We start from the raw sequence: 16,838 nt of genomic DNA, 5'->3' as shown, positions 1-16,838 counted from the left end.
TTTGTCCGCTGAGGAATTTTGTTGGCTCTCAACGCTTGCAATTCATCAAAAACCTCATATTTCCCTCACACAATTCAGTTTTCCTCTTCAGCAATCTCGCGGAATTTCTGGGATAAAAATATTTCGCCAATTTTAATCATTTATTCCACGAGAACAAATGTCTGGCGCTGAAAACGAAGGAATTCATCTTGAAAGATAAAAACCAGACCCCTTAAATTCCCCCTAAATCTACGACATTCCCCTGGCTTGCCCTTTAAAAACCCCCAAAGTGAAGAGAGAAAAAAGATGAAAATATTATATTTATGATGAACGGTCCTGCCTTTATGGGCTCCAGGTCACTTCCAGCGATTAACGGTTCTTGTAACGGGATACGGTACAATTCGTTTTACGAGTACCAAGGCACGAAAACATAATTGCCCAGCACCCACAGACGTACAACAAAAACTTTTAGTTTTAGCATTTAATTTTCTTTATTTTTAGTTATGATGCCACAGAGGTGAAGTAGAAAATAATTGTTTCCCATTTAGCAAAACGAGGGAGGGACTTTTGTTCCTCGACCCTGAGTACGATCTACGTTATGGGGATAATCCGTTCACCTTGAGGTGGACCCCAAGTGGCTCACGAGAAATGAATAATTGTCACTCTCAAGCCCTCTGATCCTGTTCATCACAAGAAATTCGTTGGTAATTTTTCTTTTTAGGAGAGTTCTTCGTTCATTCATAAGGAGAAACACGTGTTTCATTTCACCGCGACTATGAGAGTCATTCCTCGAGTCAGTCACGAATTAATTCCTACGTATAAACGTAATTAAGCTCCAGATTGCTTCAATATGGCCGTCAAATCGAGGATAATTCCACGTTTTGATTTGCGAGACGAGTTTACTGAGAGGTTTTTGTATGCTTTTCCATTCCTTTTTTCAATGTCAAAGTCCAATCTCTGATTAGTAATCATCAATATTCGACGAGATCCTCTCTGAAATGTTCGACTCCCGTAATCACAGTCACGTGATAACATTCGACATGCCTAAAAAAAGAACTTTCAACCCGAAAAAAAAACATTCTCCAATATCTCCGGAACTATGCGAGTGTAAAAGTTTAGATTACGGTCTCTGGGATGGAAAATTTCCCTGGATACTTCAGAAACAAAATTCTCGGCTTCTCCTTTCCTCCTCCGTACCACAATTTCCGGGTAAAAAATGACTACCACATGTTTCCCCCATCTCTAAACAATCACTCATTCACACGACTAAAAGACAATAATATCGTAGAGTCACTTACCTTGAGTCGAATTTCGTTCCATCCAGGAGTGTTCCAGTGTAGTGCATGGTCACCTGATCACCCTTCTTAGTTTTATTTTCGCATATTTCGGGCACATATTCTTTCTCAACTTTGAGTTCTTTGGCATTACCAGACACTGAAACTACAGTCAGAGCAAGTAAAGCCCAGATAGCACCACGAGTATACGCCGAATGCATTTTAAATATCTCCTTCCGTCACTCTATATCAAAAACTTGAAAATACAATTGAATGTATTATCATGAAATTGTCAACTATTTCCCTGAATGTCAGTGTTCTCCAACGTCGAAAAAAAAATGTTCACGTTGGAAACGGTGACGTCGGCGAGCGCCTACGAGCAACTGGCGCTTGGAGAGTACGTCTCGTCGGTAGTGACGTTCACACTGTATAGTTTTTCGTTGTAAGAGCGGTGGTAGTATTGCGCGCGCTCGAACATAACTCCTTCCCCCCTATCCTACGTGGAAGGCAGGATTGAGTGTGAGGTATAGAAACGTCCCGCCACGCCACATTGCGCCGTCTCATTGGCCTCTTGAAAATATGTAGGTCTCTGACACTCGCTTCCCACTTTCCTGGCGGTACTCTGACCCCGTTCACTCTATCAAGGATTTTCCGTTTTTTTTTCGGTGTTATCCTGTCGTTTTATTTTATTTCAAAATTATTTAATTTCATCCTGAGGACAATTTTAATTCAGTACCCAAGTGGTAAGACGGTACAAGTCAATTTTGACTATTGACCAGTTTTCAATAAATATCTCGTAATCTAAGGGAGATAGCAAAATTTTTATTATAACCTTTTTTGTAGAGCCGATTGAGAGCTACAACAAATGTAATGACGAAAATTTCCCTAGCTCCCTTCGTTCCAGAAATATTCCTCAAAAACTCAACTGGGAGATAAGTCGACTTAAAACGGTTTACCACTTCGCTACTGAATTTCATATCAATGAATTTCAAAATTGAAAGTTAATAAAAGGAAAACCAATTACAATTGAAAGAAAAATACTTTAACCCGAGTTATCCTGTTGTTGTTTTTTTTTTATTTCGAAATGAAAATAATAATGAAAAAGAAATTATCGACATGAAACTTTATCCTCAGGATTGACGATTTCCAATTCAAAGAGACGAGAGGAATTGTCAGTTTTAGAATTAGAATTCAACGAAAAGTTTTGTTATCGCGATGGAATTTTCTCATCCATAGTGATGTCACAGATTCTGTAGTCAGCCAACCGTTCAACTCACGCCACGACAGATTGTATGGCGGTATTCCTACGCGTATGTCACGCGGTACGCTTTCTCGTATCCGTCCACAATGATTGGGCCACGTTTGCATCTCGCTTATACCCCCACATGCCAAGCGTTTTGTCAACGTATATACATACNGGGGGGGGGGGGGGGGGGGGGGGGGGGGGGGGGGGGGGGGGGGGGGGGGGGGGGGGAATACACGGTCGCTTAACACATTGTAAGTATTCTTGATTAATATTTCTGTGAGAGTGATAAAGAAACAATTCCCGGCAGTTCATGTTAATCAAAATAATAGGCTTCATTGCAGGATGACAACGAGAATGATAGAGCGAGCGTTGAGGTGAGTTCATCATTTAATTTTTAAAGAATATTTTTTTATGAGACGAATTCGCGATATTCAAGACGTATCATGTTCGGTACACTTTAGGTCAAAAAAATTCAGGCGCTGGCATTTGTCAGCAGAAGTTGGCCTGACGCAAGCAATGTTGAAAATTTTTACGACATTAAAATTGTACTGGAATTTCACGGAATTTCGTAATTGAAAATGCAAAATTTTATGGGAAAATCAGTGGAAACTGTAGATTTCAACACTCGGATTTTTGTTTTCTATTTTTTGTCACACGAAGAATTCAACCGAAATGCATGTACCAAGCACTTTACCCGTGCCACCACAACACAGACCAGAGGAAGGAAATGAAAATGTCTCAGTTACAAGCGAAACTGTGATATACCTTTATACACAACTGGAAACTTTAGCCAAAGGAGAGCAGGGGATACACACGAGATGAAGTTGCATGTGGTTTTTCGTGAAAAGGCCAAAAAGCAAGTTTATGAGGAAAAGTTCGGGTCTTTGGTGGATGTCACGATGACAAGGAGAATAGAACCGAGTCCACAGAGAATCTCCACGAATGGAGGGGTCTTTGATTTGTAAATGGCAACTGCAACAGGTACCGGAAGTCTGCAGAGTTCGATTAAGATTTTATCAGCGATTCAGTAAAATATTTCAAGCAATTCTCGCCATTTTCCTCAGCACTTTCACTCAATTGCCATTACTCAGTGGAGGGATGCGTGAGCATGTGACATGGGAATACCAATTTACAGCTGACGTGACCATGCATCAACCGACTCACCTTGTACATACACAAACGTTGTACAACTGGCACTAGACTTTCCAAGTGCAATAAGACCCTTGCGTACATTTTGAAATAACGTAACTTGGAGGGGAGCGCTCATCCAACGTGATATAAAGGGTGGAGGAAGCTCGAGAAGAGGAAACAAGTTGAAATAAAAAATACAAGAGCTTTCTCTCTGATTGCCTCAACGACCTTGGAAAAAAAGGAAAATCCAAGTATTTCTCCCTTCCTCAATTGTGTTATCTTGATAAGTACTTGTTGAGGGCTTTTTTTCCTTGAAAAAATGTCAAGTTTCACGCAAATGTAACTAGATGATGCACTTATACGTTTATTCATGACGAAATAAAGATGCTCTTCTCGCAGGAAAAGTTTAATCTGAAATTATTGAACCTTCAGGTTACATAAACCAATGTAACATAAACTCACTCACTTCGTGCATAACCCTTGGAGAAGATGGCTCAAAGCAAAGAGAGAGCGGGTGTCAAAATGTTGACAGTAAAGCGTGAATTGAGTTAGAAACAACAACAATGTTTAAAGTAAGGTATTTGCTATGGTGTGAAAGATAGCTGGGAGGGTACCTCTTGTACCAAAATGCGAGGAAATTTGAACAGGGGTAATTAAGCTTCAGGGAGAAATGAAGGGTTAGGGGTGGTGTACGATGCTACCATCCAGTGTAAATTCAACGTTTATAGCCACCACTGTACGGCTTTAAACACTGAAAATTCTTGTCACGTACACATCCCTCTGCATGTATCCCTGTGTGAGCCCAGCTCTGGGCGCGATTTCCGAGCCGTTGCACGCCTCGTTCCTTACTTTCCCGCCGTGTCGCACCTCTATATCGTTTCCCCTACCTCTGACAACGAATCGTAGAATACAAATTTCGATATTTCGGTGAAACATGAAAAGAAAATTCTTTCTGTACCTCGGAGGGGAGTAATAAGAGTCATATTACCTCTTGTGCTTTATTGGATTTTCCGGAAGCTGGAGATTTTATTTTCATTTATTTAAAATTCAGTAGCGAAGTGGTAAAACGGTTTTAGTCGACTTATCTCCTAGTTGAGTTTTTGAGGAATATTTCCAAATTTAAGGGAGATAGGAAAATTTTCGTAATTACATTTGTTGTAGCTTTCAATCGGCTCTACAAAAAAGGTTATAACAAAAATTTTACTATCTCCCTTACATTCCGAGATATTAATTCAGTAGCGAAGTGATAAAGCGGTTTAAGTCAATTTTGACTATTGGCCAGTTTTCACTGAATATCTCAGAATCTAAGAGAGATAGCAAAATTTTTGTTATAACCTTTCTGGTAGAGCCGAGTGAAACCTACAACAAATGTAATTACGAAAATTTCGCTATCTCCCTTAGATTCGGAAATATTTCTCGAAAACTCAACTGGGAGATAAGTCGACTTAAACCGTTTTACCACTTCGCTACTGAATTGAAAACTGGTCAATAGCCAGATTGACTTATACCATTTTACCACTGCACTGCTGAATTGATTCGGTAGAATCGATGGAACTGACTCCGATTATTATATTGATTATAGATGCGTATGGAACGTTGAAACAAGACATAATTTTTGACACTAATTTTTCTAGCGAATAACGAGAGTCAAGATCCAAGATCAAGACCTCACTTTCACCATCTCTCGTATATTTTCACATGGTATGAAAACCCGGTTGACAGAACATGTCGCTGGAAAAAAAGGCATATATAATATTCATAGCATTGATGCCGAAGGTAGCACACAGAGAATGCGAAAAGCGATTAATGAAAAGCCTCGCGGGCTCGTTATCTCGACTTAATTACTACGCTAGCCGGATTTGGATTTCCTTCACAGACTCCTCGGCCCGGTCTTCTTATCCACCCCACTCCGGTGAATTTATTATTCCGTTAATTTCCAACTCCTGAATGGAGAACGGAAGACGTGTACTTAAGGGTAAAAATTTCTTCAACAAAATTTTCTCAAGATACGTTGAGACATAAAAAACTCACAATTAAAATGATTCTCAAAAGAATAATATTGTGCCTTTTGTTCATGTTCTCTCATTAAAAGTCCAATTGCACTGTCTAACCTCAACTGCAACACCTAATTCACAATTTCACTGTTTAATATACTATTTTCCTCTCGATGAGTAATTAGAGCCATTCCAATCATCTGAGACGATTGCAACAAACTTTCCGGTGGGAAAACTTACTTTTTCAATACCTTTCACGATAATATCTCGCGAAATAATGGCGCAAAATGTCTGTTTGTAGTATTTGGCATCGAAAAGTTTTCCCCAACTCTAATAATACAAATTTTCTTCGATTATGGCATAGAGTTACCGGAAAAAAACTCCATGAATTTTTCATTCAATTTCCATTTCCTGTTTTGCCCTGCATGCGGGCTAAATTAATTTCCTTCCAATTTAATCAATCACAATTATTGATGAAGCATCAGAATTTATCGTGACACAAACAAAAGTTGTGATAAATATTTGCCAGACAGATTCACCTGGCGGTAGAAAGTTGTGGCTGATGAGGTCAACTTTCTCCAACGCTGAAGCGTCGAATTAAAAGGAAAATTGTGCCCCTGTACCAACACGGAAATAACCACGGGAATAACTCCACTCCGACTAATTGCAATGTTGATGTTAGTTTGAGTGATCCCACCAGCAAACAATATGGAAAAAATATTAGTTACACCGAGAAATGAAAACTTCAGGCAACTCCAAAAAGCTATGAAAAAATATGCTGCATAGTAACGAGAAAACGAGCGGAATAAGCGAATACGTGGATCGTAAAGCCGAATTTACGATGCATTGGGGGAGAAGAGAAAGAGAAGCTAAAACTGCAAACCAGTCGTGTACTTATCACACACGATAGCACGGGTACACCTGGGGTACTATCTGGCGATGAGCATAGTGGTCGAACTAAAACGTATAATGTGCTGTGCGAAAGTTAAATGAAGAAAAAAAAGACGCGCAAAAAACCGATGGCAATATTCTGGTGAAAATAAAATGAGAGATGGAGTTATTGACTTGGAAAAAATTATATTTTCAACAATGAGAAATGATTTAATCTACTCAATTTTGGAATGCAAAATATTATTTTATGAGGAAAACAAAAACAATATTTTTCGATAAAAAATAATACAGTCCCTAAAAATCTCTTGGCAATGAAATTCCCAACAAATGTTGCAGAATGAACGCATGCACCCGAGCTCCAAAACTTTTTCGTTCTCCGCCCCTAAAATTGTCAGAAGTTGAAATCCACAACTGTGAGATAGAATTCCATGTGACAATGCTCGTATATAGATTAGAAACACCCAAAGTGAATTCACCAGTGAGGCATCATCAAACTGAAGCCAGACATCCCCTCGCATCGATGAACTTTCAAACAGCCATTAATTAGCATCCCGGGTTGGTCTAATTATTATGAATACTGTGTATCATACACAAACTCGGGAATATCGATGCCCGGCCATTGTTGAAGGATCATCTCAGTGTGAAATTACACTTCTGAATGTGTTAAATCCAATGCGAAGATCGAGTGAATTTGCAAAATAATTTGACAACGAAAATCTCCACATTTGGAAAATCCAGTGGAGGATTACCATCGAAAGCGATTAACGGCTTTACTTAGCATGTGATTCCTGAGAAGATGCATCTGGAGATGTCGCGAGAGAGAATCCAATGGAAACTTGGGCTTTCGACTCTTCCTCCCACCAACCAAAACCCGATACAGTTGCATTTGCCACAGCAAAGCTATGATGTACTCCAAGACGTCTAGTCGTACGCAACTCTTAAGCCGTATACTGTGCAATCAAACTAATACTCCTCCACATCAGACAGCGCCCGGAATATCACGCAGAATTGTTTGTTGAGATGTGTCAAATGTCGATGATTGCGGATTCAATTAAACTAACAAGTTCTACTGCGCCATTGAAACCGATTGAGGCAACTCAACGTTTCGGGAATTTTCAGTTGTATATTATTGATTACGTCTCACGTCTCACGTCAGGACAATGACATAAAACATAAAACATTTCAGTTATCACATTTTTATGTCTAATGTCTGAATTTAAAATGGTTTGACCCCGTGGAAAAATATAAAAAATATATATATTATATAATATAAGCGAATTCCATATTGTGACGTCCGTCGAAAAATACATTTTATTTTATTTTTCAACTAAATTGATAACAACTGCAAGCGAGCAGATGTTTTCTCTTATTTCAACATTTTTCTCACGGACTTGAACGTTTATTTTTCTCATGGTCCAAAAGTGCAGCTGTAGAAAATAACTTATCTAGAGTACACGATTTTCAAGGAAATTTCCGGAAAAATTCATAAACAGAAAATAGTATATTTTCTCGTGTAATTGGCAGCCCTCGGTTTCACCTCGGGCCGCCAACTTCACACTCGTGAAAATTCCCGTCTCACATGTGTCGAACAATAGTGTTCATCACGCTGTGACGAAAATTGAACTTTTCGGCACGCTCCGCGTGCCTAAAAGTCCAATTTCCGCCACATTGTGATGAAAAATATTGTTCGTAACTCGTGAAAAAATGTTTTTTAGCTCGTGGCATTATATCACTCGCCAAAAAACACTTTTTTGCACTCGTTACGAAATATACTATTTTGACAGTGATGTTACGTTCAGCGAGTGGCGAACTGTGCCTCTTTTCGTTTACTAGTAAACGAAAAGACGAGCCAAAGGCGAGTGATATAATCCCACGAGCTAAAAAACATTTTTTCACGAGTTACGAACAATATTTTTCATCACAATGTGGCGGAAATTGGACTTTTAGGCACTTTTGTGCCGAAAAGTTCACTTTTCGTCACAGCGTGATGAAAAATTCGATTTTGGCGAAAGTCGACTTTCCCCCCGAAAAAAGCCTAAATATGACACTTTGGCTCCGGGTGAAAAAAAAATTTTTTATTTCTGCATTTCTGGCGCTTCCGAGTGTTTCATTAGCATCAGAAACGTTAATTGATATAAAAATTAAGGAATGCAATCGAAACTAACTTTCACTTTTGGAGGCCTTGCCGAGGCTCGAATAAGCCTTGACGTACTGAGCCTCAATACTCAAAGCCTGGGTTAGCCTGAATTGAACCTCGGCAATGGCTCCTTGAATCGCCCTCATTTTAGGCTCGAGTGAACGATGAAATCAAGCCCGTCCCAGGCCTGAATCACTGACCCTCGCCAAACCTAGGCTCGCCCAGTCTTGTTTCCATCGTCAGCCTACATTGGTATTATCCCCATAACAAAACTATGAGAACGTCATCCCCATCATTTATGCAAAGCGAGTGAACCAGTTACCGTATTTCGCATGTGAATTTTATGCTCGAAGGTCGGTCTTTTCAATAACGCCCATTACTCGCGATATGAAATTTAAATTCATGCACGGACCAATCCGGTATTGAATTATTACCGGAGAATGCAGTCATTAATTATAGCGCGGGGATTTTCGCCATTGGTCATACAATCATTACGAATTTTCTGCCGATGGAAAATCACAGAATTGTGTTTTGAATTGTCGGTACCGTCTATCTCCCTAAATCCAGCAATAGAATTCCCCTCAGGTTTGTAGTCAGCCGCACGCATAATCCTATGGCTTTACCTTGGGCGCTAATACTGACTATAGTTACGTCCGTTAAAATCGTAGGGTAGGATTGCATTGAACCTAGAAAACCCATATCCGTATTGTTACATACATAAAGTCGAGATAACGTTGGGTTGCACTCCACCAATTCAATATCAGTAGTAATGATTATTTAATAGGTGGCTGACTCTTAACATTCCACTACTGATATCATAACCGTTATCAGTATTACCTGGAGAAAATATACATTAAAAAGCAGAGGGTCGTTTAACTTTCATTGCGGGAGAGTGAAGATCATAAAAATAGGAATTTTTCCCTCAATTTTTTATGAAGAGAAATAATAACCGCTGAAACCGACTGAAATTAAAACGATTGCTTTCTAAATTCGAACTGAATTCATTAAAAAATCGGAGGATGTGACATTTGAATCATGTTCATCTGGCCTCATCCGTCAAATGTCACGCAGTTTGCATTTATAATCTTCAATTCCCATCATCCAGAGATAGAAGTATTTATTAAATCAAAGGGAATATTCGTTAAAATGGGATTTGGATTTAGTTAAAACCGAAAGCTGCTTTACTTTCACAATCGTGACGAAAATAATCCTCGAGGACAGAAGATTATATCTACAAATTCTTCTCAATCTCCTAATTAAGAGAGAGAACGACAACAATTCATCTTCACGCTTTCAGAATTCTCAAATTACCGAACGCTGTTAGAAATTTTTTTGCTGTTGGAATTCTCACTGTTGTGAATTTGATTTCAATTTGAGAACATCAAAATTTTTTTGAATTCAACTGATTTTTCAACAACAAAATATATGAAAATTCCACGTAAATGAGTCATTGTTAAAAATTTCAAGACGTTTAACTTAAAATTTTCGGATTAATCTTCTAACAGTGAATAGAAACATGAATTCCCCCCGCCCTATGCACCTCATCTAGCATAGCAACATCCAAAAGTTCCCCCTACGCACCGAATTTTACATGTGAAAGAGGCATAAGGACGTGGTGGCTTTGATCGCAGGGGCGTGCTGCCTGAAACGAGAGCGGAATGCAGATTATTTTGGGAATACCATCAAACGGGGCTGAATCGGGTTAAAACCCTGTGGAGTGAGCCATTCCCCTCTCTCCCTTGATGATACATAGGGGTACGAACTTCAAGTGGGAAAGGTCGGCCAGGGTTATCCGGAACATGCCAGAATGAAGGGAAGGATTCATCCCTGAAGAATGAATTTTCCAGGGGAAAGGGTTGAGGGCATTAACGACCCTTTGATCAAGACTTTGACTGCTTAGATCTCACTATTCGTCCGATAATTACCACCTAATTAAGAAAGTGTTTTTCCAAGGGTCCACAGTGGAGGTGGATCAAAGAATTCCGGATAAATGAAGGAATGAAACAGTGGAGTGAATATAGGTTACTCCGACAACAATGAGAGACGCTTGGGTGCTCCCGTCCAGTCGGAAAATTACGAAAAAGGAATGAGAATAGAAGCCATTTTATATATATAAAGTTTATTTTAACTGCATCAGTGTAAATACGCTCTATTCACTCCCAATGCACCACTCGAAGACCAAAGAGATCGCTTCCCTCTCCTCTTTCAATAGCTCTAGCTCTTTATTCTTCTTTTTGTTTTATTCTTCTGATCACGCACGGTTGCATCGGAGGTTGTTTGACCGTTCCCGTCGAATTTGACGAATTACCTGGATGATGGATATTGGAAAGATCATTGTTGATATAAATAATAACAAGCGGATTTGATGTTGTTTCGGGTATCGAGAGATTACAAGTGCATTGTTCTCGTATTCTTCTGATATTTTCAAAAACTAACTCGAGGGAATTCAGACGTGTTCATCGTCTCGAGCCCTCTCCATGACCGATAGGTCGTGTATTCCTTCGCAAACATCTCCCGTCCCGATCCGGATTGAATCGCAACAATCGATTGTTTGTTGGATCTATTGTTGTCCGGGAAGCCTGTTTCGCACTGGAATGTTTGCCGAGGAACACAAGCGCTCAGCGAGACGGATTAAACCACCACTCAGAAAAATGACTTATTTAAACTGAATGAACTTTACTTAATTTAAATAAATTTTATTCAACTCAAATAAACCATTTTTCTGCTGCGTGCAGCGTAAATAAATTTTCCCATTGTCCAAAACTTTATACATCATCATACTTGAAGAACACCATCAGGCAAAAGTGAAAACAAACAACCCCTAGAAAAAGAAGGCCAGCGCACTCTGGTATATGTGTAAAAATTAAACTTTCCGAGAGAATTTCCAGCGCAAAGTGTTCATATCAGCGAGTAAACTTGCCTCCGCATATACCTCCCAAAACTTTAAATTGAATTAACCTAATAAGGTAGGGGAGGTCGCTTGAAGTCCGCCCGGTCGACAAGTACCCTCTGGAAAATATGAAAGAGGAAGTGCACAGGGAGAATTTGGCACCCCACCGCCCCGTCATCTCGTAATTCGTGTACGTGCACCATGAGAACTGACTACTATACGTCGTAACCGAACGCTCGACATAACCAGGTACGTGTTTTATGGGTTTCGTTAACGCTGAGCCCCATATTTTCCTTGTCCCGCCTGAAAATGGGAAAGATTTAGGGGGTGAAGAAGAAGGGTCGTACGAAAAAAGCTTTTTACTCGTTGCGTTGTACCTTCCTCTCGCTCTCCATCTTTTTTTTTATCACCAATCCCTCTTATATATACACGGATATATGGGCGAGGAGAATGACTACTCTATCGAATTCACCGTGAACATGTACGTGACACGAATTCGAGAGTAACGAAAAGAAAAAAAAAACTGGAATGAGAAATTCGAAAAACCAACCAGCCCACCCTCATATCGAAACCTGTCAGGTTAAAAAACGATTTATATTGCGCCTCCCTGCTTTTTCGAGTTTATTTCACCTGGTTACACTCACTCGTACAGTTCACGCAACTGCATGGTAAAATCCCTATTTCAACCGATATATTTTTTATGATTTGTTTGCTGAGAGCGGTCGACCACAATGTATATTCCAGTGTAAATGCACGTACGAACATGGCTTAACGAAATTGAAGCAGACTGATGAGATATTCATAATTCAAAAATACGCGGAATTCATGGTATTTCAATATTCCCCGATTTACCCCGACCATATAGCAGTAATTCCGAGAGGATAAGCCGCTCAGACCACAAGAGAAACATCGCATAAAGTGCCTATAGCCCTACTGCTATATACTTTTACCACTTGACATAGGTAGACGTCAAACTGACCCCAAACACTGGGACGGGTTGGTGCTTGCCCTTTCAGCTATCCCCCAGTTACGTCCGAGAGAATCACCGGGGTGTACATTTAATTGTCCTCCTGTCCGCTGAGCAGGGGATGGAACAGCATGGATGATGGGATCCTGGGGGAGAGCCATTGGGTAACGTGGAATTAGGGAGAATGTGAAAATCGCTCTGTGGCCGCCGTTCTCTCATTCAAGTTGTTGAATTCAACTTCTGATGTCTCTTTGGTTCTCAGTGTTTCTTCGGTTAATCGGGGAGATTCAGTGGAGGAGGACCAGAATAGTGTCTAAATCTGCAGCAATGATGATAATTTATGTTTCAAACCATCAAAATTTGCATCAAGGAGATTCAGACAGTAATTAATTCATTCGGAGTATTTAAAGTCGAAAAATACAGGAGAAATCGAATGTGATAATTGTCTACGTCGTGCACTGAAGGATGTATAATTGAAATCGATCTTTTCGCGTTGGAATTATTTTCTACATTGTAGTTAAACCTCTGAGATTCTATTTGAGTCCTGACTGACCCGAGGTTACCGAACATTTTGTCGACAAACACGATTATCCAAGTATTATTTAAGTAAAATTTACTTAAAAATCGATTAAATAACTCTACTCAAACCAAACATTGTGCACTGAGAGAAAAATATGATTCTCCTGACTATATTCCTTGACAATCTAACTATAGTGAAACAGTCCTCAACAATGTTTCATCGGTTACGGTAACTACGGCCAGAAAAAGTAGTGATTGCTACTATTTTCTGTTACTTCGGATGATAGAGTCGGGTGACATTACTGATTTGCACTATCTACCCTACTTCGCCTTGTGCAAATAACAACAACAGTGTTGCCTATGGTTACCCCATCCCCCGTGTGTATCACCTGAAATATTGGGAAAAAATTTTTTTTTCCGGTGCGAAAAATTGCTAGAGTGCAAAATCTTTTAAAATTTATTCCAAATTTTCAGGTGCAAGCATGCACAGAGAAAAAAAGTGGAGCTAAAAGTTAGCTTTCGAAAGGAGTTTCAGGAAAAAATTGTTTAAAATTAATGATCCAAATTCGGATTAATGTTAAACCAAAATATACTGAATTTAAAAAATAACATTTTCTAAAATGTAGAAAATTTTTGACTTTCCCCCCGAGGAATTTTGCAAAGAGAAGGGTAGCGATATCGGGGGGGGGGGCTTGTAAAGAGAGGGGTTTTGTAGAGAGGGGTGTTTTATGAAAGGGTGGGTTATCGTTGGGGTTTTTCAACAATATCTCCAAAACCAAGGGAGATTGCGAATTTTTACGAAAATTGGGGGGGGGGGTGCATTCGGAATTGAAAGCCAAAAGAAATGGAGTTTTTCATGCATGAATAATGTGATCTTAAATCGAATTCAACCCCATAAAATTGAGAATTCAATTGCAATCGTTACTGGAAATTAACCAAATTTTCTCGAGAATTGCTTGAGAATTTATTAATTTCATTAAAAAAATTTGTAATTCTCATTCATAATAAAAAATTTGCAATGATAATTGAATACCCGAGATGTCAATTTATTCCAGTGGAGTTCAATGTGATAAACTCAATGCAGACTCTCTGAAAATCACGAGTTTGAGAATAAGCTTCTTTCACAAATACGAAGCAGAGGATATCAAGAGATTCTAACAGGAGAACCCTGGGAATTATGTCAGAATTGAGATACCCTCAATCCCCTTCCCTCATTCTCCTCGCAACATGCAACGCGATACTTCGATTTTCCGTTTCTCAAAATCGACATCTGATATTCACATCTGACGGAGTTACCTCTGACGCGTTATTTGCATGAGGGTTAATAGACCTCTTGAAACTCAGAATATGAACGGTTTATCACGGATAATTAGTTGATGTCCCGTTCGTCATATCAGTAACATCCATTCACTTTTTGTATTTTTTTTTTCTTTAAAAAGAGGACAAAAAGGTCTCAATTTTCGAGTGTTCTGGACGGGATAAATCAACCGAACCCAAGTTTTATGCTCCAATAATGAGCTATAAATACTGACTCTGGCAGTGCGAGTCGTCGGGAATTGTAATTTCGCGATTCAATTAATTAAACGGTTTTCACGAAGTGCCATTACCAGAATCGCAATCCATATGATTATCGAGCGAGAATAAAATTATTCCCAGCAGTGATTTTTATCATTGTAAAATACTACCTGTATAGAATTACAAAGCTATTGGTTGATTGTTAATACGAGAATATGAGATTAAATTTTAATTACACCCGTGAGATGTCTTTTATTATACCACGATTGGCCAGTCTATTTAACCAAACGATGAATAAACTATAAATTCAACCGATATTCAAACTTCACAGGCTCTTTTTTCATTTCCACATTAGACAGTAAATAAAAATTTCATCATCGAGGGAAAATGCACTCTATCTCGGTAAAAGCTTTGGGCATTGAGCCCGAACAGGCACAAAAGAGAGTGTAGTAAAAAAAATACTGTACAACTGCCGTCTACCAAAGTTCTAATATTTTATGGATGCCCACATTCTGCTAATAAAGAGGGAGAAGTTTCAATTCTTCGAGGTTTTATGGATTCCTTTGATAATCCACCAGACGTTTGAATGTCGATGCTAATCAGCGTGATGTAAAAATATACTGCAGTAGGACTTTTATTTTCAAACGATTTTCCAAAAAATTCCAAAAAATGTAAATTACAGATGCTAATTTAAAACATTAATGTCTTTTGTAATAACCAAAAGCAATGTAAAAAAATGATGAAAATGAAAAATGGAAAATTATGCCACTCGAAAATTATAATTTCCCTTCAAATATTCCCAAAATATTCAAAAGGCAAGAGCGAATATTCCCCAGATTAATGAATACACATAGCGACGAGTTATCGCATGTTATTATTTTCCCACCCCTCCCTATTTTTTCCCCGTTCTCAGTTATCCCCGGTATGAAAACTACGCGAGTGGTTAGAGTCACTGGGATTGGAATGATGCCAATATGCCCCATGGACTCTCGTTCACGAAACAACAATACCGTGTGGCTCGTATTTCGTGGGTCGGGCGAAAGCGTTTTTTGAGAGGGCTACACGACATTATATAGCCGCCCCTCCCCCACTTCCCTTGCATGAGAATGGAGAATAGGGAGGATAGAGAGAAGGTGTTTGGCAGAGGTGAAGAGCGGGGTTAAAAAAGGTGAAGTATGAATATACGTCACACGCGGAAGGCAAAAAAAAAAGGGAGATACTCGTTTACTCGGACGATAAATTTTAATTGCACCCCTCGAATGGGTAACAAAAATTAAAGCCACTGAATAAGTGTTATCATCCCGAATCCATCCCTCTCGTCCACCTGATGCGCAAGAAAAATGGCCTGACCCGCTGGTTTTATTTCCTGAAATTTGTTTTTTTTTTTCATCTTTTTTTTCATTAGCGAAATGTTGGTAGCCCGACCCCACTAAAAGGAACTCGTTTGCGGTTTGCCACCCATCCCAACGCTAAAATTTAGCCCCCTCCCCCCACCCACAACTGGGCTTTGTGTGAATATCGTTAAGCTTTTCGTCTCAAGAGCACAGAGGCGTATCACGAGTCCCAGCGATGAGAGCTGGCCGTTGGATGAGAGAGCGTTTATAAGAGCGGGGGAGGAGTTGGTGGTGAGAAAAAAGTGCTTCACTCTACAGTATGGGGCACTGCGAGGTAGCAGGGATATGCAGGGGGTCTGGGTGGGTGGTAATGCGGGCTTGCTTTGGTAAATGTCGCTTAATGAGACTGCTGGTCTTTAATCCTGGAGACCGAAGTTGAAAATGAAAAAAAGATGAACCGCATTCAGCGATGAAACGATAGAGCGTGTGAGTGAGTTGAGATATGGGTTATTACGCGTTGTGGTGTCACGAGGATAACTAGTATCTCAAATTGGGACATTGATGCATGCATTCTAGGCATTACAGGTGCCTTAATGGGAGATCTGTTGACTCAAATTTATGATGTCTCATTTGTTTTTCAAAATACTCCATTCAGATCCGATCAATTAGCCCCTCATGTATGGATATTCCAAATTTTTATTTTTTTCCTCATTGAAGTAGTTTTGAAGAAAATTGCGAGTTAATAAAATACATTTGCTAGTTAGTACTTTTTTTAAAATAAATTTTTGAAAAATCACCCCTGAAAAAAAAGGCGTTATTCCCCCTATTTCATTATTTTCAAAAAATTTTATCACCAATCGGTAGCAAATTGTTTGAAGATTTTTGCGAGTTAAGAAAAAATCGTCAATGCACTCCTATTATTGTGTAAATTAACAATTCCAATTTCAACTGAAAACCAGAG

The 16,838-nt window shown here is 39.3% G+C and overlaps 1 protein-coding gene across 1 annotated transcript in view; it reads right to left on the bottom strand.

Annotated features, from left to right (window-relative positions):
* LOC107042888 (FK506-binding protein 2) overlaps window positions 1-1,697 on the bottom strand; it is a 30,001-nt gene extending 28,304 nt beyond the window's left edge. Inside the window, exon 1 of the mRNA XM_015264121.1 lies at window positions 1,278-1,697. Within this exon, the coding sequence (XP_015119607.1) occupies window positions 1,278-1,474 (197 nt within the window). The 5' untranslated portion in view covers window positions 1,475-1,697. The remainder of the gene's footprint in view (window positions 1-1,277) is intronic.
* Between the last annotated feature and the right edge of the window lie 15,141 nt (window positions 1,698-16,838).

This window comes from Diachasma alloeum, unplaced genomic scaffold, assembly GCF_001412515.2.
Source record: "Diachasma alloeum isolate Michigan unplaced genomic scaffold, Dall2.0 Dall_scaffold_00534, whole genome shotgun sequence".
Taxonomy (NCBI): Eukaryota; Metazoa; Arthropoda; class Insecta; order Hymenoptera; family Braconidae; genus Diachasma; species Diachasma alloeum.
The sequence above is the reverse complement of the archived record's forward strand: the minus strand, read 5'-3'. Positions and strand labels throughout refer to the sequence as shown.